Source organism: Blennius ocellaris (assembly GCF_963422515.1).
Source record: "Blennius ocellaris genome assembly, chromosome: 3".
Lineage (NCBI taxonomy): Eukaryota > Metazoa > Chordata > Actinopteri > Blenniiformes > Blenniidae > Blennius > Blennius ocellaris.
In genome coordinates, this window is record NC_137652.1 from 6,714,519 (window position 1) to 6,737,195 (window position 22,677).

At 44.5% G+C, this 22,677-nt stretch overlaps 1 protein-coding gene across 1 annotated transcript; it reads left to right on the forward strand.

Moving 5' to 3' along the window:
• Positions 1-2,547: 2,547 nt before the first annotated feature.
• On the forward strand, positions 2,548-21,513 carry marchf1 (membrane-associated ring finger (C3HC4) 1; the record flags this gene model as incomplete). The annotated part of the gene is made up of 7 exons (XM_080521000.1): positions 2,548-2,585; positions 6,494-6,578; positions 13,566-13,616; positions 15,395-15,468; positions 17,587-17,767; positions 17,901-18,045; positions 21,203-21,513. The coding sequence occupies 7 exons, from the start codon at positions 2,548-2,550 to the stop codon at positions 21,511-21,513; spliced, it is 885 nt and encodes a 294-aa protein (XP_080377126.1).
• Positions 21,514-22,677: the final 1,164 nt, after the last annotated feature.

Here is a 22,677-nt window from a genome sequence, read left to right on the forward strand (position 1 = left end):
GCGTCTCTTCGTGAACTGGACCCCAGCCTGAAGTGTAACGCATCCCCACAGGGCAAGTCACTGTGGTGTCATGACACACACACACACACACACACACACACTGGTTTGTTCCTCACTATCTCTTTGTCACACACTTGCCAGAACTGTGAAGAGGTGACTGACACTCCCCCTCTCAAGTTCAAGTGAGATCATATTAACCCTAATTATTAATGTGCCCCGTGCCGCTGCGGGTGTTAAAGCAGAGTTCTCACATCAGGTGCACGAATGCATTTATTCAGCGGATTCACATCTGCAGTATGTAAGTAAGTGTGACTTTGACATTTTAGAGTTTAGTGCATCAAGTCGCAAAAGGCTTTAGAGCCGAACGTCTCGACGGAAGCTCAATTTATACGTTTTTTTTAAATTTCATGGCAAATGTGAATTCAATGACGTTCTTGTGAGAGGCCTCAAAGCGTTCACACCCTGACTTCCCCATTTTCCAGTGAAGTTGAATTATGTCGCATTGATGCATGGACCACATGTCGAGTCGGCGTCAGTATTTTCATCGAATCAATCTCTTTGCGTTGTTAAAATAATCTGAAGAGAACAGAAATATGTGGTAACTTCAGGTTAAAGCAAGCAAGCAGCCGTAACAACTTAAAGAATGTAAATAAATAATGTAACCGCCACAATAAAACTGCTCCAGATAATCAGACACACCAGAAAGTAACTGCAGTCCCACTTCAGTATTTTCCTGATGATCCCCATGAGCTGGTAGATCCACAGGGGATCAGGATCAACTCTCCCTTTTAGGGGTCCGACTGTAAGTCTGATGAGGTCAGAGGTCAGAGGAGAGCGTTCAAACCAGAGATTTGGACCTTTACTCAGTTTCTCCCTGAATTTGTCTTGAGTAGATTTTATAAGGCTACATTGTGATTTATTATATCATTCCTTTAATGAAGGGGAACTTCTAACTCTAATTCAAACTTAAGAAATCAAACTTCATTTTGATGTTTTCACCTTATTTTTTTAATTGTGTTTAGACTTAATTCTGAACGTTTCAATCATGAAATATTATTGCCCAACTTATTTACGCTGTGACCTTATTGTCAATATCCCAACTATATTTCCTGATAGTTCTGTAGCTCATTATGGTTCTTGAGCTCACGCCTGCCCTGAACTTTGACCTCAAACTACCTGATCTTCTCATCCTGAGGTTTATATGAATAATTGTAGTTTTCTGGTTTGTTTTGTTAAAAGGGTTTGAACAAACAGATGGGCAAAGTCTTAACCTTTCCGGCCGACAGTTGTCACCAGTGTGAAAGTGTTCCTTAATCAAACAGTGAGGAGGAGCCGTTTGAACCTGGGTTTGCGTTTCAGAATATACCTCTGTATAATACACTGAAACATAGGTGTGTGTGTGTGTGTGTGTGTGTGTGTGTGTGTGTGTGTGTGTGTGTGTGTGTGTGTGTGTGTGTGTGTGTGTGTGTGCGTGTGCGTGCGTGCGTGCGTGCGTGCGTGCGTGCGTGCGTGCGTGCGTGGTTGAACTCCTCTGGCAGACATGCCTCTTCACCTCAGTTTGCTGTCCAGCGATCACTTTAAGTCCCACATTTTCCAGTTATATCAATCATAATCTGCATGACCTGAGACCATCTGAAATTGGATTACACCCTCACACACACACACACACACACACACACACACACACACACACACACACACACACACACACACACACACACACACACACCTGGTTCACTGGTGCGTCTGTATGTGTGATTCAGAGACACCTCTGAGACGAGTAACACTTTTTTGTGTGTGTGTGTGTGTGTGTGTGTGTGTGTGTGTGTGTGTGTGTGTGTGTGTGTGTGTGTGTGTGTGTGTGTGTGTGTGTGTGTGTGTGTGTGTGTGTGTGTGTGTGTGTGTGTGTGTGTGTGTGTGTGTGTGTGTGTGTGTCATCCATGTGCACAAGTTGTGTAAGCCTATTAGCAACACCAGTGGTCAGAGGAGGAGATTGAGGTTAGTCTAAGCCCTAATCCTGGTGGACCTTCTGCTTGTTATAGGCACGACAAAATCCTGGCTCCGCCCTTCCAGGAAACACACACACACACACACCCACACTCGCACACGCGCACACACACACACACTCACAATTACAACACACATCCTGCGTGCCTCCTTGTTTACTGCTCGGCTCCATCTCAACTCTTCCTCTCCTGTCTCTCTCAGCAGGAGGGTGAAGGAGGGAGGGAGGAGGAGGAGGTGCTGCACACTGTTGAGTAGTATCCCAGTCGTCATGACGACCTCACACCCCACCATCTTCGGAGCTGTCTTCTTGTTGCCACGGTGACCTGATCCCGCTCCATCTCCGTTGCTCTGGATGATCCGGATTGGGCCGAGAAGGCACAGCGAGCTCAGAGCGCCATCGCCCTCCGTCGAAGGCGGCCGGTGGACGGGACGGCGGTGAGCCGGTAATGCTGCGGGAGTAGCACACCGGAGCGTTGCCTGGAGACAGCAGCATGCCAGTGCAGCAGATAACTGTGGTCCCGGCCAAGGAGACGGCCAGCAATGGCAAGAGCGCGCATCGCTCCAAAGACAAGAGCGAGGTGAGTTTCTGACCTTTTGACTGTCTTGGTCGAGCCTCCGGACGCCGGCAGATCTCTCAGTGTGTGTTCTTACTTCTCACGGCTTAGAGCAGAAAGTTTAGTCAGATTAGGGAGACTTAGGATTCCACTGAAGTTCTTTGCGTTCGTGTGCAGGGGGAAGTTATTTGCGGGGTCTTTTTAGTTTTGATCTTGTTTCCCGTAGAGGAGGACGCATGTGCACGTGTGTGTTTTTTTTTTGCCTCCGCTTCCAGTTTGCAGTTCACAGTCTGCCGTCTGTCTCTTTCTGAGTCATTCACATGTTGAGTACTGACGCACTCGACAGCCTTTTATCACTCTTCACTCTCTCACTCACTCTTGGGGATTGGTACTTCCAGTGGCCTGACATCCTGTCGCATCGCCTCATCCAGCGTCGCATCGCATCACGATGAGCCACATCGCGCCAGGCACCCTTCAGTGTCACTTCACGTCGCCTCATGCTACGCCCGCACAAGATTAAGATCATAAAGCCGTTCAGTGTCTTCCTCTGACACGATCGCCTGTTTGCCTCTGTGTCGCCCGCTTTATTTTTTGATTTACTGAAAATCTTCTGAAATGAGAAAGTTTTGAAGAGTCCCCTGTGAGAGGCTGTTGAACCTGCTTTTGCTGCAGTGAGTTGTGGGCTTCCTTCAACGTATATCCATTTATTTTCTGACTGCTTATCCTGGGATAGATTTGTGATTCCTTCTAAAAAAATGTCCTCAACAAATAAAATATGTGGAAAGAAAGGTTCTATTAAACACCAGTAAGTCATGGAGCTACAAAGTTGCTGCTTGTAGTTTATATTTCTCCTCATCGTGATGAAATTCTCCATGTGGTTGGATAATCTAATCTAATCTAGTCCAGCATGAAGCACTGAACCCTGCTGGTCGGACCTTTTTTTACATCTCATCCGTCCCCTCATTTCCAAAGCCAAACACAACTGTGAAAACCCCCCAAATAATTCTCATTAGGAGCCGAATTTCCTCTCAAGGAGACGAGGACGGCGACCACACGCTGCGAACGGCTATAAATAACGAACTGTGGAGTGTTCCGGCTCTCAAGTTTGAGTCTTACCTCCTCTTCCTTTTTCTTTCCATGACAAATGTCTGCTGCTGGCTGCCTGAATAAAGGGGAAAAGTGGGACACGTATTTCAGAACATGTTTATTTTTGTTACAGTTGAAAGCAAACAGAAGAGAAGGACCCAGATTAATTTGAAGATTCGGTCCAGGCAGGACCACTTTCAGACCATTAGGACAAAGAGTTTCCACCATGCGACACATGTACCACACATGTCCTGTATGGGGTTTTTTGTATTCGCTCCGACCAGTGCGTCAGTAAACCAAAGTGTTTAAAAAAAATTTTTTTTTTATAGATTTGCTGCTTTGGTTAGCGTGCTGTCGTTTGTTCTTTTGAAAGTTTTGTTGTCTATTTTTAGTGATGCCACAAGTTGTTACCTCATCATTGGAGAACGTTTCAAAATATTTTTCAACAAACAAACAAATGGTTATTTCCCATTTGCATTTGATTGAAAATTTACCCAAACTGTGTTTTATTTCTATTTATCTTAAAAATGTCTCCTCCTGAAGTAGCATCAGCATCAATGAGTAGCATCAGCAGTATGCGTGTCACCGAGGGGTGTTGGATGTTATTATCTGTGAAACAGACGTGTCCGTTTTCACGATTCTCACAAATTCTCGAAATCCTGCACAATCTATACCGAGGTATTTAACGTAGCATCTTTCATTTTGAAGATACAGGGAGAAATGTGGAAGTTATAAAATACTGTTACTGAGAAATTGTTAATTATTCCAGCATTTTAAAAAAAATCAGCTAAATCGGACAAACCAATTGGAATAATTTCATCCAAAAAGCTGCAGCCTGTTTCATTTGGATGTCGAGGTTTGCCCCGCGTTATGGTGTCATCCAGAGGAATCGTTAGCACAGCATGTGACCACACATCGATGTACTATACATAACAAGCGAATGTCCCCCACTGACATCAGCAGGTTGTGTTTGTGTGATACACTGGATTGAAACTGATCACTCTCATAGCAAAGTGTAAAATCAGAGGTTTGAGCCCCAGTTTCATTAAAAGCTTGGACATTTTCCTCTTCTTTGCAAATACCAACCAAAAAGAGGAGCCAAAGAGCCAAAAGTAGTGAAAACCAGGTTAAGAACCGACTTCAGGAACTCAGCACTGCTGTCCAATGTCCAGCCAGGGCATAACTTAGAGAATAGAGAATAACTCTTTAACGGCTATTTGCTTCTCAAATTTAGAAGTATCAAACTGCTCAATTATATTCATGAATGTATTATTTCTATAATAGCCATCAGTATCCAATGGGGCGACATCAGTGGTGGCGCCAGAGGGTTTTTTTTTTTTTGCTGTTGCCATAGGAGAGCTTGATCTTAAAGTTACGGTGCTGAAGAATTTAGGGATGTCTAGTTCGTTTTCTACTGTAACGCCGACAATATGCACACGCCGCACCATGCGCCTAACAGTTGCGCACATACAGTAAAAGCTCCGTTATATTATGCGACACAAAACACTAGATATTTAGCCAAAGTGATAAAGATGACAGGTTTACAAGCCTGCCACTTAAACTCACCACTGAATGAAAACTTTTAACAGCAGAATGTCACTGCTGGAGCCTCAACAGCAGCAGGAAGCAAAACACACTGCAAGTTTTCATTGAAGCCACACAAAGACACGAACTCCTGCTGCCAGTCCACTGAAAGGAAAATATTCTCTTCAATGGATCTGATGACATATTAATAAACACGGCATGGAGATAACCAGGAGTCAGAGTTTGGATCTCAAACACCAAATAGGCAATAATCATCACTCACCATGAGATGTCAGAATATGTCGGTTGTTGTGGTTTAGAACAAAGGCGTCAGTGATTTATTTTGCAAAAAGTGCCCCATGTTTCATTACCATTAGTAAGTTACACAGTCACCAGGACAAATGCGCTCGTAATAACAGGCGGTTAATGTATCGACTGCAGCAATTGGCGGAATCACATCACACGGCTTTTTAGTTGAAAAATAAATAAATAAAATACATGTTTTATTGGTGTGTTTAGTTATTAACCAAGCAACAAATTACAATCACACATTAAAAAAAAAATTCTAAATAAACCACTGAAAAAATAGTCAAATTTTTTGGGGGAGCTTATTTATTCAATAGATTTTTTCCATTTAAAGGAAGTAACTAATTAGAAAATGCAGAAAATGGAAGATTATTAGTCCACGACAATGGAATAATAGAGACGGAATACATACAGGGCATTATTTACAGTATAAGCAATGCAAAGTGTACACACACAATTACAAATATGATCAATAAAAGAGGAGGAAAAAAATCTATTACACTGAGGCAACAGCTGGATTTTCACATTTTGAACAGCTATAGATTTTACTCCAGCAGTCATTTCATTATTCATTCATTCATTATTCATTGTAATCGCAATGATCTAATTAACCTTAATGCCACATTAACCCTCAGAGTTAATAAAAAAGACATTGAGGAATTGAGTTCGACAATCTGAAGTCATTCGCTGTTTTATCTGGTTAGGTTACCATGGAGACCCGTCAGTTAAAAACAAACACACAACAACCTTGATGATTCATAATATCTGAGTCTTTGATCCATAATTCAAACTGAGACACGTTAGAAATCTTTTTTTATCATTATCAATAATGATAAAAAAGACACATTTTGCGTGCCGCTGTTAAAACGCGTTGTGGGTGAACATAAAGTGTGCGGCTGCAGCTACCGTGGCTGTCTGTCTGTCTCAGTGTTGCTGTAGGTGTTTGTCGACGTGCCAGAGTACAGAACCAAAATACATCCCTCAGTCCACGCTACATCACTTAATCCCCTCTGCAGAAACATGCACACGTCCTCGCACAGACTCACAAGAGTGTCTGCTGCACATCAGAGCCGCAGTGCCGGCAGAGCGACCGAGGCTCAGGTAAGTGGCAGTGGGACGATGACTCTGGAACACGGATGTGGAGGCGGCCTGCTCTGTGCTGCTCTGGTCCCGTGATGCTGTGCAGGCCACTCGTATTGGTCTGCTGGTTTTGTTTTCGCTGAGCTTGCGGGTGCTTGGTTGCGTCGTGGATCATTCAGGCGTTCAGGTTCGACTTGGAGACTTGTTGTGTGGCTGTATGGGAATGATTTCCAGAGGAATCCAGGACTGACGTGTGTCTTTGAGTTGAAGATTGACAGTAAAGAAAGAGAGTGTGAGTTGGAAATGTGTAATGGTTAATATGGTTACCTGCATCGGTGGCACATCGTGTCAGTTCACCGACTATTGACCCGGTCTTCCTCTTTCTACTAATCCCTTCAGCACTGAAATGAAGTCTGCTTCTCGTTCTTTTCTCGTTGCGCCGCCGCCGTCGCCGTACAGGGCATGGAAATGTTTCTGGAAAGAGATGTGAAGTCGTCCTGTGAACCGAGCCTCCAAACCACTGCTTCCGCAAATCGTTTCACACATTCACACAGCAGAATAAAAAAATAGAAAGTAAAAAAAAATCCTACAAAACTACAAGATTTGACTTGGATGCTTTGCGATGTAACATCATTATTCTTTACACAGTGTTTTTAATCCATGTTTGTAATACCATATATTAGTATAATTGATGAGTAGCTTCACTTAGTTTAATGCAAATCAACTTGTCTCTTCGGCCCTGGTTACATGACAGTGTTTCACGTGACAACACCTAATCCGTTAAAAGAAAGGAGTGTGTTCACACTGCAGCAGCGGAGAGACAACAATGTAGTTAGTATGCCGGGCCACGGGAGGGCACCGTTGCTTGATTGCGTAATGAAACCACACAGAGGTGTGCAGAGAACAATACACTATAAACGTGAAGAATCCGTATGGACCGATGACGCATCGGATGCTATCAGGGGTGAGGCTCAACTGTAAAACTACTGATATGGAGGATAAAACTAGAATACTGACCGCGAGCCGCCATGTTTGTTTACAACTGGCTGACCGGAGGGAGGGGGAGAGATGCGCATGTGCAGTAACAGGCGACGTCGCCTCCGGCAGTCTCTGCAGGAGACATCATAGATATAAAACACTAGACTTCCGACTGTGACGTGCCTACAGCGCCGCCATCTTGGGACGGTCTCCCGCTCCATCCTATGGAAACTTTAAAAAAAAATCTTTAGAGGGGAGTCTTCCACAGGGTAGCGCTTTTCCTCAGCTTTAAAATGTGTCTACGTTTTTGTGGATTTTCTAGCCTGGGATCTTTATTTATATATATATATATATATATATATATATATATGCATGTGGCGTCAACAGGCACTGAGAGGCCGTGTGGTATCTATTGTTTACATCTATGGAAGGGATTAGCAGCTGTGAAAGAATCTTTCCACCTCGGCAGCCGGATTAAAAACTTTGCAGATACAGTGCGTCTGCACACTGGGTTTGAGTTCGACGGACCCCCCAAAAGTGAAGAAAGGTTTGCCGATACACTCATATTCGTTGTCATGTAAACGGGGCCAAATTGTATTTATTTGCATTGTCTCTCTTTCGCTCTCTGTTTATGCCTTACGTTTATTTGCACGTGGCACAGATGATGAATCCTGATTAAACAAGCCCCGTTTGCTCGAGGGAGAGGATGGAGTCTTGAACAGCAGTGCAAGCAGAGCTCGCCGTCAGCAGCCTGACACAGTTTCTTATGCATCAGTGTAGTGGAAGAAGTTGCTGACGGCTCCGCTAGGGTTTTTTTTAAAAATGGAGCCTCTTGACGTCTACTGTAAACACATTGTTCCAGATTCAGGTGCGTGGAAGGTAGAAATCCTTCTCTATCAGATAACAAGTAATTATTAATCAAGGTTGGCTCATACCAACACATCTTTACAGATGAGGTCCAACAAGATTGAGAACTAAGGCCCAATTTGAGCTGAAGAACAATTTTCTATTGCTATTGCTGCAAACCGGATAGACCGGTATGATTAATGTGAATAATCATAGTTTCACCAAGTTATGGGAAATAATAATATAGTTACCCTTAATAGTATTTCATGTTTTTTTGGTTTTTTATTCATGTGCTTTTGTCAGGTTGTGGAGGCAAACCTTCACCTGGATGCAAACGGTTGTCTTCTGGGTGAAGTTGTCATCAAAACAAACGCTCCAGATCTTAAAGATGTTTCTCCGTTATTAGAGCAGTGATCACTCCACCCACCAGAGTTCACCATCCGAGACACTGGAAGGCAAGATGAAATAAACTGGAAATGCGAAAAGTGATGGAAACGCCAACACTTTGTCCAGTTGACACCCTCATGAAACGTAGCAGCCGACTTTGGTCAAAGGCAGGCGACGCCCTCACACGCTGACATTCACACCTTTTGACAAACATAAAAACTGCTGTCGTCCGTACGCAGAGCTGTAAATCCCGCTGCTGTCAGATCAAGAGTCCGCTTCAGTTGGCTATGTTTCTGTGTTGTGTTTGTGTGCCGCAAGGACCCCGGCTAATATTAAAATCCATCAAATGTTGTCTGCTTCTGCGAGTCATATCTTCTGAGGCTCCGCTTGTCTAATACTTTTGATTTTGGCAGTTTTGATCCGACAACTGCAGCAGGCTGGGAAAAAAAAAATTGAAATATTTCCTCCAGAAGGCATATTTGTCCGTTTTAGAGTGACCTCAGCTGTATGAAAACGTGGCGAGGCTTGAATGATCATAAGCCGTTTGGGAGGGGCGGCCGACCTGTCTTGTTGAACAAACGTGTGCTTTCAATCTGCTCCATGTGTCTAACTCCTCTTAACACCTCGGGCTGCCGCGAGCAGCGTTTGCTTTGACTGTGAGCAGGGCAACTGATTTAAATGTGGTCATCAAGAAAATCCCTTGATCAGCTTAGATGATGCAGTCTTCTACTTGTCACTTTCTCCCTGATTTCTTTCAATGATTTGCACAGAGTGTACCCACAGACACGTCTGTGTGGGCTGCTACAGCCAAGATCCTTTTTCTTTCTTTTTATGTCAGGTATTGAAGAAAAATTGAAAATCCTCCTATATGATGCATTCAAAGTAGTAACTTTAAAGTAAAAAAATTTTTTTTATATAAATAAATCAAAGTTTACACTTTCAACTTTACCAGTTGCTGAAAAGCAACTGGTAAAGTCTTAAGATCCAGGAGATTCTCAGAAGAGTGCAAAGGCTTCCTCATCATTTACCTACAACTGCAACAGTTTAAGTCAGATTGAACAAAGTTTTCATAAAATCCCTAATTTGTTCCATTCTTATTCTGTTGCACTCCCCCCCCCCCCCCCCCCCCAACTTATTTGCGGGATGCTGGAGCCCATCCCTGCTGACCAAAGGTCATGGGGTCACCGTGGCGCAAATACAGAGAACACATAGCACTTAACATGTAAAGAGCCCTCAACCCCACTCACACTCCAACCCAGGACCCCCTCACTATGCTACAAGCCCACTGAACACTATGTCACTGTGTGGCCTCATTATGATCCATCTTAGATGAGAAAAATCAAAAAATGCGCAAATCATGTCTGTAATATGGAAACTCGTGTGTAGTGAAAGTGCAGGTGGGAACAAATGGACAGTTTGGCGTAAAACACACACATATACACACACAGGAGTTACTAATCGACTATAGCAAACATCATCAGCTTTCTGTTTGGGCAGGGCAATTTGGCCTCAGAAAAATAAAAATTGGATTTTCGATTAGTTTTTTCTCAATACACTTAAAATGATTGCTGATATCAAATATATTGTCAAAGGTGCATTGCTTCAATCATTGCTGTGATTTTTCTCTGAACCAAAATGCATTTAAACAACCCTAAAATGAAAAGTAAATGAGGCGAATTCAACAAATTGAAGCTTTAAACAAGGTTTAAGCAAAAGTGCAACAGCAACTACGGAAACTCACAAGGTATGGTAATAAAAAGCCAAAAAAACTGTGTGTTAATCGACTTTTCGTCCAGCCCTACTTTCTGTTTAGTTTTTTCCCCGGTACATCCTGTTAATAAGATGAGAGAGCAGTGCTCTCACTTTTCTTCACTTCATCTTTGACTTAATTTCCCTCTTCCCACTCGCTGCAGCCGCTGACAGTTGGCCGGTTATCAAGCTGCTCCTCCTGGCACTGCCAGTGCTGGTGTGAGCGCCGAGCTTCTACTGCAACCCATGTGCTTCCACATTAAAGGCTTCCTGAAGCTGAAGGTGTGTTGTTCAGTGGTGAAGGCAAGGCCAGGTTTGATCCCATAATGCACCTGTCTGATCGAACTGTCAGCCGTGAGGCTTCTGGGTGTGAGAGCTGATATTCCTCGTTGGTTTAACTCCAGTTAATGTAAAAACATTAACAGGAGTTTCAAATGGTAGCTTTCCCAAGTTTGACTCGAGGGTGTTATCGTGACTGTGACGCGGATTGGTTTTGATTGATTTATTTAGGAACATGTACAAAAAAAAATAAAAAATAGAGAAAGACAAAGAATTTAAAAAAAAGACAATCATTCGAATTAGTAATCCAGATTTCACATGACACACACCAATTTTTACAATATGTGCATTACATGTTCAAAAATGGGGTAGGAAGAAGTATAACTTCTTTAATTCTACTCATTTACATCTTTATTGTTACAAGTCACACAAAAAGAATTCTGATGGTCTGACTCTTAAAGTCACTCTGAAATATAAAAGTCTATCACTGTTAACAAGCACCTTTTTCAGAACAGCTTTATAGTTAAAACTATATCTTTTGTTACTGCACTATGAACACTATACTTTTAAGGTTTTTCTGCTTGCTTTACATCCAGTAAAAAAATGTGGACACACCTTCTCATTCACTAATTTCTTTCTTTCTTTTGCATCAAAACTATGAATGAACACATTATGAAATTATATAGTAAATAAAACAGTGTAAAGTAAGTCAAAGTAGCTCCCCTTCACTTTAGTGACGGCGCTGCAAACCCCTCAGCCTTCCCTCAGCGAGCTTCACGAGGTCGTCACCTGAAATGGTTGAGCCTTGTCAGAGTTCACCTGCGGAAGTTCTTGCCGTCTTAACGTGGTTCGGTTCATCAGCTACGTTGTGCAGAAGTCAGGTTGGCAGACAGCCGACAACCGTATCTGACGACCGTTGGAATTCATATTATTAGCGAGGACCAATCAGCTAAGTACAGAGAAATGACAACCCGTCATTGCTGTAAGAACTGAAGGTCAGTCAAGTCCTGAAAATTGAAAACTTAGAATGTGTCCCCAAGTGTAGCCAAACAACCATCACGACGAATGTGTGTCACATGAGGGAAAGACGGACCAAGAATCACCTCTGCTGCCGAGGGCAAGTTGGATCACCGGCCTCAGAAATCAAATTAGAGCGCAGCTGAATGCCACACAGAGACGCATGGCCTGAACCCAGTCCAGCTGGTTTGGGATGAGACGGCCGGCAGAGCGAAGGCCACAGGTCCAACAAGTGCTCAGCATCTCTGGGAAGTCCTTCAAGGCTGTTGGGAAACCTTTTCAGGTGACGACCACATGAAGCCCACTGAGAGAATCAGAACATCAGCAATCAAAGCAAAGGGAGAGCAAATATAAAACAGGTTTTATTGAGTTATTTCACACTTTTTTTTTTGCTTACTACATAATATATATATATATATGTTCATTCATTGTTTTGATGCCTTCAGTGACAAAGAAAAAACTTTGACTGGTAGCATATACAGTATATCATTGTACGTTTAAAACTGAGTGGACAGGAGCCAGAATGGCTGCCCAGGTGTCTGGAGACTATCTGAGCACGTGACTCGGGTTCCAGGAGGGGGTGATTGTTTTCATTACCCGTGTCCTCGGAAACATCCTCAGCCTCATTGTCTCCTGGCAAATGACACTTACGTAAAGTGCTGACGGGTCTGAAATGAGGCTTGGGATGGTCTGATGGGTGAGTTCAAGGGTGGGTTCAGAGGAGCAACGCTTTGGGATGTTCCAGAAAAAGGGCCTTAAGTTGACTTTAAATAGAGACACATTGCAGGGCAATGTCTTGTGCACTTAGCGGGAGAGCCAGGTAAGAGGATTGGCTGGCTTTAGCTCAGGTCCCAATGAAATGGCAAGGACATGTAACAGCCCTCGACTTCTGACGGCGGCTTTGAGAACGTAAACAGCGTGACCGAGTCATTAATGAAAACTGCACTTCAACCGCGGGTGTTAAAACCTGCTTGGTTCTGGTTTTAACAAACCGATAAAGCTTTTAACATAAAGTGCATGTGGAAAAGTATCTGCTTTCAAATACCCATTTATTCAAAGAGTCTAATTTGAAAAGTACCAGTAATTTTGTACAGAATGAACGTGGAATAAAACAATCAATGGGTTGAGCACCTGTTTACATAACCAACATTCTTGTAATGCAGGAGCTGGTAAATCAACCTCAGACCTTCAGGCACAGCTCTATCAATATATCTTTTTTGGGGGGGGGAAGTTCAGATAGTTTTAAAGTAATTTTATATATAGTCTTTTTCCCTCTTGATTTAATCCACATCCACTTTATTGAAATACATAAATTTATATCAAACGTGCTACATAGATCCATAAATGTTATTTGATTGATTGATTGATCGATTGATTGATTGAAGAGGTTGCAGTTTCTTAGTTTTTTAATATTTTCATGTGAATCTCTCACAAAGTCCTAGCCTGAAGTCACCGCGGGTGTATCAAATGGCCTTTTTGGAATTAGATCAACTCCATTTTGTTTCCTCCAGCTCCGGTTGAGACGGCCTGAGCATCAGGTGACACAACTGTGGTGAAATACTGTTTCAATATAATTTTCTAGTTATCTCTGCTGTTGTGTGCCGGGGGGAAAAGAAAAAAAAAGAAAAAAGGCGAAGATGAAGAAATGGTTGGTGTGAATACCTGCGGCTGCACAGCGGTGGCATTAAATCACTACATCTGTCTCTGTGTTGTTGGGCCGGAATGATTTTCTGTCTCTGCTCCTCTCCGCAGGGGAGGAAGGCACCTGGGCGCTCGGGGAGCCGATCCAGCAACATCTCCAAGGTAACCGCTCCAACGGGCCGAAATTGGGGTCACAATTTAGCATGTATGGTAGCGTTGTGTATCCAGGCAGAGTGCGGTCTGCAACAATGTCGATGTTTGATCGCCAGGACGCCGAAATGCTTTAAGCCTCTGTGATTATTTTGATAGAAGTTGGAAGGATATTAAATATGATTTTTTTTTCTTCCCACTTATTGGGTTCACGTTACATTTTGTTTCTCTGAGTCCCAAATTTTAAAGCTGTGCCACGAGGAGGCAACAACAAAAAGAGAATATTAAGTGTCTAAACATGCGATTTTGGAAGGGCATGTTTTTCCATTAGATTTGTCCTGAGAAGTATAGAAATAAAGGAGTGGAGAATACATTCATAAATTAGTCTCTCACATTAATCTCTGGTGTTGTCACGCTCTGCAGTGAGTTTGGGATGGTGCAGAGGGAAACGTGACAAACTGAATCAGTAATGCTGCCATAGTAGATGTGGAAAGACCTTTTAGTTAGTGAAGCTCATAGGCTTGACTCATTAATTATAATATGAGTAGCCTACCGTCGTATAGAAATCACATACTCCTGACTAAATAGGGTTGCTCACTGCTCTTGAACATCTGATTTCACAAAGGACTTCTTTGTTTTCTGAAAAGTCTCTTCGACACCACTGATCAAAATTCTAAGACCAGTTACAACATTTGAAGATTTTGCATTTTGCACAGCTGGATCTTAAAAAGGTTCTAAGTAGAGCTTCAACATGCAATCAACAGAAATGGGAGTAGGAGACGCAAACAGGCAAAGCACCCCAGATCACCATGGCGCCCTCTCCTCTGTGCCGCAGAGAAAACATCTCGGGTGGCGTCTCCTCGTCACGCCATTAATGTTAAAAGCCACCAGGAACAACTCGGTTGAATGTTTTCTCGTCGGAGAATAAAACTGCATTCCACCTTTGAATGTGTGAACGCTTGGTGCTCCATAAATTAGCTGCGCGGGGTTCAGAACATTTATTTTCACCTTTAAAGGCTGTCGTCTTAAACTTTTGATCTGCTGATGAACGACCTGTTTCAGTTAAATTGTTGTTGTCAATATATTTCCTGCTCAAAATATTTTATCCTTTGCTCCCGTTCCTTCTTTTTGTATTTTGAAGTGCTACTTGGCTACTTTTTAAAGATCCAGTCGCACAAAATGGAAATTCTTGCAATTTTGTAACTGGTCTTTTAAGATTTTCATTGGGAGTGTACTGTACTTTCTGCACCTTAAAATAAGCCGCACCCATCAAATTTAAAAATAAAACAAAGAAGGGTCGGAGTTACATGATGCACCTGAACGCATCACTCGCGTATTGACAGCATGAAGCTCGTTCACCCATAAACAAATCCATAAATTAGCCGCACAGGGTTCAGAGCGTGTGACAAAAACTGGTGTCGTGTAGTCCAGAAATTACGGTATGTAGCCCACGGTTTTGTACCGGTCTTTAGATTTCAAAGCCAGCTCCTTAAATTTCGGTGTTGTTTCCACCATTTCCTGTGCTCACATTTGTTTACCACACAATATTTTATTGTCACGTGGTTCATTCAGAAACTATAAATCAGAGGCGGTGCTGAAAACACAGCGCCTCTGTGTGTGAATGCGTGTGTGAACGGGTGAACGTGACTAACGGTATAAAGCCCTTTGGGACAGCTCAAGCAGTTGAAAAGCGCTACATGAGTGAAATCCATTGGCCGTTTTAACTGCTGACAGATTGTTGTACTTGCAGAGCAGCATGGGATGAAAATACAGCATGTTGTTTGTTGCAGGCCAGCAACTCTACGGCTGGACTTACCACAGCCTCCGGGACATCGATATCCCCGTCTTCTCAGGACATATGCAGGTAAGGCAGCTGACTCTTTCAGCACACGTACCCCAGAAGAGACCTGGAGAACCACTGAGTGTACAGAGTGGTGCACAAACATCATTTCCAAAGCCTGTTGGCGGTACCTCTCACTGTGATGCCAACATGCAGAGTTTCAAGTCTTTCCACTGAGTAGGAGGCAGAATTAGTTTGGTCTGTCGCACCCCGCCGGCATAACAACCCGAAAAGGGATGCTGATATTCAATGGAGCTCCAACAGGGAGGATGATGACTGATTGCAGGAATGGGATCCTTCAGCTTATTATACCCACAGCCGGTGTGGGCGGCGTGCTGGCCAACGCCACTCCTTTAGCTTCGTGGTCTAATGGCTGCTCTGTCTTTTGGCAGCTTGGACATATATGAAGTGTGTGTGTGTGTGTGTGTGTGTGTGTGTGTGTGTGTGTGTGTGTGTGTGTGTGTGTGTGTGTGTGTGTGTGTGTGTGTGTGTGTGTGTGTGTGTGTGTGTGTGTGTGTGTGTGTGTGTGTGTGTGTGTGTGTGTGTGTGTGTGTGTGTGTGTTTGTCACATATCGTCCTCATTTTCATCCCATATTCACCGACTGCCACCGGTGTGTTTTATAAGAGCCATTATTTTCCAGAGGCTGTAACTTTCCTCCCAGTCAGTCACGACTGATGGAAACTATCCAACTGGCAAGTCTCAATTTCAAAGAGATCATAGCACCAATAATGACACTGTTTTTACAGTAATTAAATAGTATGTGAATGAGAAGCTCGTTTCAATGATCTCACAAATAGATCATGTAATCAGGTGTCAAACTGTCGTTTGATTGCATGACAGTGATTGAGAATTCAGTTTTAGCCTTAAATGGGCTTTTTGGGATTTAGATTGTGTATAATTTGGGGACCGGGGTTTGAGCACAGACATGAGATGCTGTGGTGACCCCTTTCTTTTGCAGCGAAATAAACATTTTCATTTGACTTCAAAAGAACTTATATTTAATAGGAAATACATAATTTCTCTCTGTTTGAGTGAATTGATCCTGTTGATTTGTCTAATCGTGTTTCATTCCATTTGTTCAGTTAACGTCTCATTCATGGCGTTCTCATCTTGTCTCGCCGTAAGTTCACTCATGTCCATGTGTGTGTATGTGTTTGTCTAGTTCTGGCCATCTGACCCGCTTAGTGGAGGACTCTACTGAGCTCCATGCACACGACCAGAACGCACACGCCTCTCCTGCCGTGAGAGTCGCCGGCGCTGCTCTGAGTTCCTCCTCTCAGGCCCAGAAAAAGCAGGTGAAGCGCCGCCACCGCCGCAAGAGGAACAGCTGCACCGCCTTCGACTGCGTGGAAACCAACGGCAAGCAGGAGCAGAGCGACCGCAGCCTCAGCTCCGACCGCAGCGAGCTGGGCGAGAAGAGGGAGCGCTCCATCAAGAACCGGAGGGAGCTCCCCCCCCGCCTCCGCAGCTCGGCCGCCCCGCAGTCCGACTCCTCGGAGGAGGGCGAGGCGAAGCGCGGGGCCCGCAGCTGGAGCAAAGAGAAGGCCAGAAGAGCCCGCCGCCGCAGCGGGAGCAGCCGAGAGCGGGACGCAGCCGACGGGCCCAAGGCAGGGGGCGACAGAGCGGACATCATGGAGCTGCAGTCGGTGGGCTCGGACGACGGGAAGGAGAACCAGCCGCTGGTGGAGGACGGCAACGGCGGCGGCGACGGCGGCCTGAAGAAGCGCCACAGCAACAGGAGCTCGAGGAAGAGAGACGGCCACAGTCCAGCCGGGGAGCGCTCGCCGAGCAGAGAGTGGGAGAGCATGGCCAACGAGCCACGGAGCCTCGCCGGCAGCTCCTCGCTAGCAGAGGACGGCGAGGAGCTCATCACCAAGAATTACCAGGAGAAGGGGTCAGGGGGCGGAGACATGTCGGTGCCCACGCCACAGACACACTGCGGTATGAACGGGGCGACTCCACGATACTGCTCCGATGACTCTGAGATGGAGGTCTGCAGGTGAGTGTGTGTGTGTGTGTGTGTGTCGGCGCCACTGATGACGGCGTGAGCCTTTGCAAAAGCGAAGATGCGACGAAACGGGAACTGCGGTCCGAAGACCCCGTGACGTTTTGGCGTGTGCCTGTTGTGTTCTCGTTTGTAGAATCTGCCACTGTGAGGGGGACGACGACTGCCCGCTGATCATGCCTTGTCGCTGCACCGGGAGCCTCAGCTTTGTGCATCAGTCCTGCCTCAACCAGTGGATCAAATCCTCCGACACCCGCTGCTGCGAGCTCTGCAAGTTTGACTTCATCATGGAGACGAAGCTCAAGCCTCTGCGCAAGGTGTGACAACCCACCTTCTGACCGTCTTGATGGCAGCAGGTGTTAAAAGAGGGTGCAGTGGGTATGAACTCAAAGTGTCTTCGTCGTCCTTCAAATCTCCTCTATTTTGTCCCCTTCCCTGTGTGTCTTCCAGTGGGAGAAGCTACACATGTCCAAGAGTGAGAGGAGAAAGATCTTCTGTTCAGTGTTGTTTCACCTGATAGCAATAATGTGTATGTTGTGGTCAGTCTACGTTCTGATCCAGAGAACCACTGAGGAGATCAGGCTTGGGAAGAACGGTCAGTACCCGTACCCCCCCTCACCCCCACCCCCACCCCACCACCTCCTCCTTCCTCACTCACTCATCAGAGACACGCAGTGTGCGGAACTTCAAATTCCTCCTTTTTATTGAAACAACAGCACGGGGTACCCTGTGGTATTTGCTTCACATTGATCCTTGTCAATTATAGAACCGGTGTGTTGGCTTGAGTCATCTGGAAAAGTTACACAATGAACACAAACACCCTCCACCTGGAAGCCTGGAGGAGAATCTGCAGTGGTTATAAAACTGGATTGAAACCCAAAACGAGTTGTGCTCTTCCGTCGGGGAAGAATAGAAACATGGCAGTGTACGATGGTGAACTCTGAGGAAAATGACCTGATCTAGAAAAAAAAATGCTTTCCTTCATTTGTAATCCTTTCATATTTGGATTGGTAGTCGCCACAAAGTGGAGGAGTTTATTTTTTTATTTTTATATATATATATATAATCTGAGTAATTCACGCAGCCCATAAAGGCTTATAAGACTTTAAATCCAACTGGCTGGACCTTGAGACACATTACTTGTGTCTCACTTTAGGCGTGTATGTCGTCCTACAGTGAGAGGAGCTCAACCTTCATCATAGTCGAACAGCCACAGAACCTTAACCACCTTCTCACTACGGTGGCTATTACTGCCGTTTGGAGTTACAGCCACGAGCAGGAAGTAGACACGAGGCACGCAGCAGACAGCAAAGACACCAGCGCTGCACTACCAGAAGAGTTGACGGTTTCCCAAAGAGGTCAAATGCTGGACCTTGTCTGGATCCTGCAGATACTTCGGAACTTTTTTTAGGTTTCATGCCGGAGACAATCGCGACTGAATATGGGTGACGTCGGCGAGCAGGCGTGTCAGATCATCAGCGCAGAAAGACGGACACCTCCAGCTCCACAGGTTGTCCTCGTGTGATAATCTTGCTTCTGTGGGAGCCTGAAGACAAGAGTGGCGCACAGATTCTTTAACTTAAAAGGAAGGCAGATCTCCACAAGCACACGTGGTTGTTTCTCCATTTGGCAGGTGAAGTCCCTCTGTAGTCGCACGTGAAAGCTGTGCGTTGTTTGGCATGTGACTGTCCCCGTCTCCATGGCAACTTTGTTTGCACTTTTCCCATCTTCGCCGTGACACTAAGGTCACAGGGTTTTGTCAGTGAGATGTCTCAAAGGAAAACAGATTTATCTGCTACAGTGGTAGATCCTTTATGCAGACTTGAGGAGCAGGATTGTGGTGTGACGGCATTGTGGTGGATGCTTGTTGCCGCAGAAACGATTTCTTCGCGCTCTTCATGAAAACATGAGCAGGCGACGGATGCAGGTACCACTTGTTGTGTATCCTCTATCTCCAGACATCAAAGCTCCTCTAGGATCTTACTTTTCTCAACACTTTGACACGGTAGCTCATTATTCAAAGAAATACAATAAAAGGAATTATGCACCTTTTTCTTAAACTTTTCCACCTGCGTGACTCTGTTGATGTGACCCAGAACCCCTCTGATCTTCACACGTCCAGTTTTAGTCATCCTCAAGTCAGTTATGTGTCGTGTTAAAGTCCACTCCTCCAACATCAGAAATCAAATACAATCAGCACTACGAATGTTTTTGTTTGCTGCATTTTTATTAAATGTTGGTTAAAAAGCTTCATATTTAAGGCTCCTCTAAAAAAAAAAAAAAATACAATGGCGATTTTTCACTAAATTACATATTTCTTTTACACTTAAACTGAACTATTTCAAGCCTTGTTTATTGAGATCTTGTCATTTCAGCTCATATTTCCTGATGATCAAAAATATTATATTTCACGAGATCAGATGTTCTTTTTTATTTCCTGGTTTCAAGCAGAGGTCTTAATTTCACAAATCCAAATTTTAAATGTCTTCAAAGTTTTTACGCTTTGCTGTGAGTGTAAAAACAAACTGGCGGTTTGTTTTTACAACAATGACATTTTCAATTATGTACACTTTTTTAAAAAAAAAGTCATTCACTAAATCTACAATTATGTGAAAAGCAAAGGAACACACGATGAGTAAGCCTGGTATATAAAGAAAATACAAGAACTGTACATTTGTTCAGCTAAAATTTCTGGTGTAATGAAGACAAGTAGAGTCGTAGTCGAGTTTGTAGTTGACCGGCTTCACTTCACAGTGTGATTCTTGTGTTTTAGTAACCTGATTCAGACCCTCAGTGCTGTAGTACATACCTGGTTGAGCTACGTGGAGTTTGTGGTGTGTTGTGGTCATAACACAAAATGCAGAAAACATAGACACAGTATGTAAAGATATATATATATATATATATATATATTTTAAAAAAAACACTTCAAACATATCAATGAATATTAGCTTGATGCTACATTTCCCCAAAAAGTTTGGACGCTGTGTGAAATGTAAAGATCAAAACCAAATAAGGGGAAAATCATTTAAACCCTTCACAATTTGTTTAAAATCATCTTAATGCAACTTGGTAGATGTTAAAAGTTGACACTTTAAAAAACAAAAACATGTTCATATTTTCTCCAAAACACCAGGAAGAAAAAAAATCTCATGATGAAATATGGCCGGCAACAGGTTAGTAACATGATCAAATGGAGCTTCTGGGACGAGCTTAAGACGATATAAATGTAAAGTCCTCCGACACGCCTTCATGGACTCTTTAGTGTCACTCGGAGATTGAGCGGAATCTCTGCACAGCTTCAACCTTCCAATTTTTTGTAGTTTGAGGTTTAAATTCTTCAGTTTACACTTCACACGGCGTCCACACTCTTTATGGAACTGGGGCGCAGCGTCGACTGACACCTTAGAGCAGTTCTAATTCAGACACTGTAGAAATAAAGAGAAACCACACTCGCTCTTGATTGCAGACGAATTATGGAGAGTGACTCTACTGAAGTACTATTCACCGCAGGGTAAGCCCAGCATTGCAAGAACCAACCATCATGGTCACTGGCACACCCCTGCAGGCCCACTCACACTGGCTGTGTGTGTGTGTGTGTGTGTGTGTGTGTGTGTGTGTGTGTGTGTGTGTGTGTGTGTGTGTGTGTGTGTGTGTGTGTGTGTGTGTGTGTGTGTGTGTGTGTGTGTGTGTGTGTGTGTGTGTGTGTGTGTGTGTGTGTGTGTGTGTGTGTGTGTGTGTCCGTCCCTCAGGTGTGCTGGAGTGGCCCTTCTGGACCAAGCTGATCGTGGTGGCCATCGGCTTCACGGGCGGCATCATCTTCATGTACATCCAGTGCAAAGTCTACCTGCAGCTGTGGCGCCGCCTCAAAGCCTTCAACCGCATCATCACCGTGCAGAACTGCCCCGAGAAGGACCTGCACAACCCCCTGGCCCGGCCCGGCGCCCTCAGCAACGGCAGGCACGAAACCGTGGAGGTGCCGCTGAGCCCGGCCCCAGAGGCCCACGTGGACTCGGATACGTCGGTGGAGGCCGCCGTCGCGCCCGCGCAAAACCCCGTCTGACCGACTCCTCCCCTGCCGGTAGGGGGCGCTCCGTCACTCCCCGAAAACACACCAAGTCTGTGTGTGTGTGTGTGTGTGTGTGTGTGTGTGTGTGTGTGTGTGAGATCTAGACTCCAGCGCCGTTTTCTCCAATGTTCTCGGCTGCTGCATTTGAGATGCAACAGATGGGATTTATAGCAACAAAACACACACACATATAAACCCTTTCCTCCGCCACTCTAAACCTGAAAGCCGAGAACTGAAGGGTGTTAGAGTGCAGAGAAAAGAGAGGAGGAAATCAAAAGAAGCCATCAGCAGAGGAAGCTCCTGAAGACTGTACCAAGGTGGCGAACCGCCACTGTTCACTCCCGTGTGCACTTCCTTAGCCTGCGCTGACACCAGTTAAAACGCGGTGACCAACCCTGTGAATGGCGACACGTCAAGGTCTCAGTATGCTTCAAATCAAACTCCCCCCCAGTGATAGTGCTCCGGAGAGCACAACCAAAAGCCGAGTCGGGGTTTCTTTGTTGCGACGGTGCTTTTCGTATAACCTTGTGAAACATATCGCTGCACCTTACCGCCAGTATTGATATTGCAGTTTACATGATTCTTAATTTGATGGTTTAGATTATCCGCGGGAGACGGTACTAGTGCGCTGCCGTGCAGCGTGCTCACATGCCATGAGCAAAGATTACAAAGCTGGACTTCAGTGTCTGATCCAAGGACACCTGGACGAGGTAAAACGGGATTAAACTTCCTATGGTGGGATTCAAAGACTTAAGATTTTTTTTTTCTCCCCCCCTTTTAAAGTAGATCTAATTCTGACAATGTCAGAACGGGTGAAGCCTCGTGATCCGGGGTCGGAGACATTGTGCTCTGGATTTGCACTAGAAGTTTCCACGTAACTCACGAGACCAGGTGTGAAACAGAAGCTTCTTCTTCACTACTGCCCATATTTTCAGCACGTCGACTGAAGCATACTGAGGCCTTCACTGGACAATCAGGTCCTCACACACACCAAAGAGTCAAAATCTTAGAGGAAATTATTCAAACTAAATCTTTACTCACGCTCATAGCTGAAATTATTTTCTAATATATAGAAAGTCTCTAGAGGACCAGATGTTTAATGTTTTGTTTTCTGCAGCTTACTGTGGTCCTGATCTGGTCGTTTATTTATGGAAATAG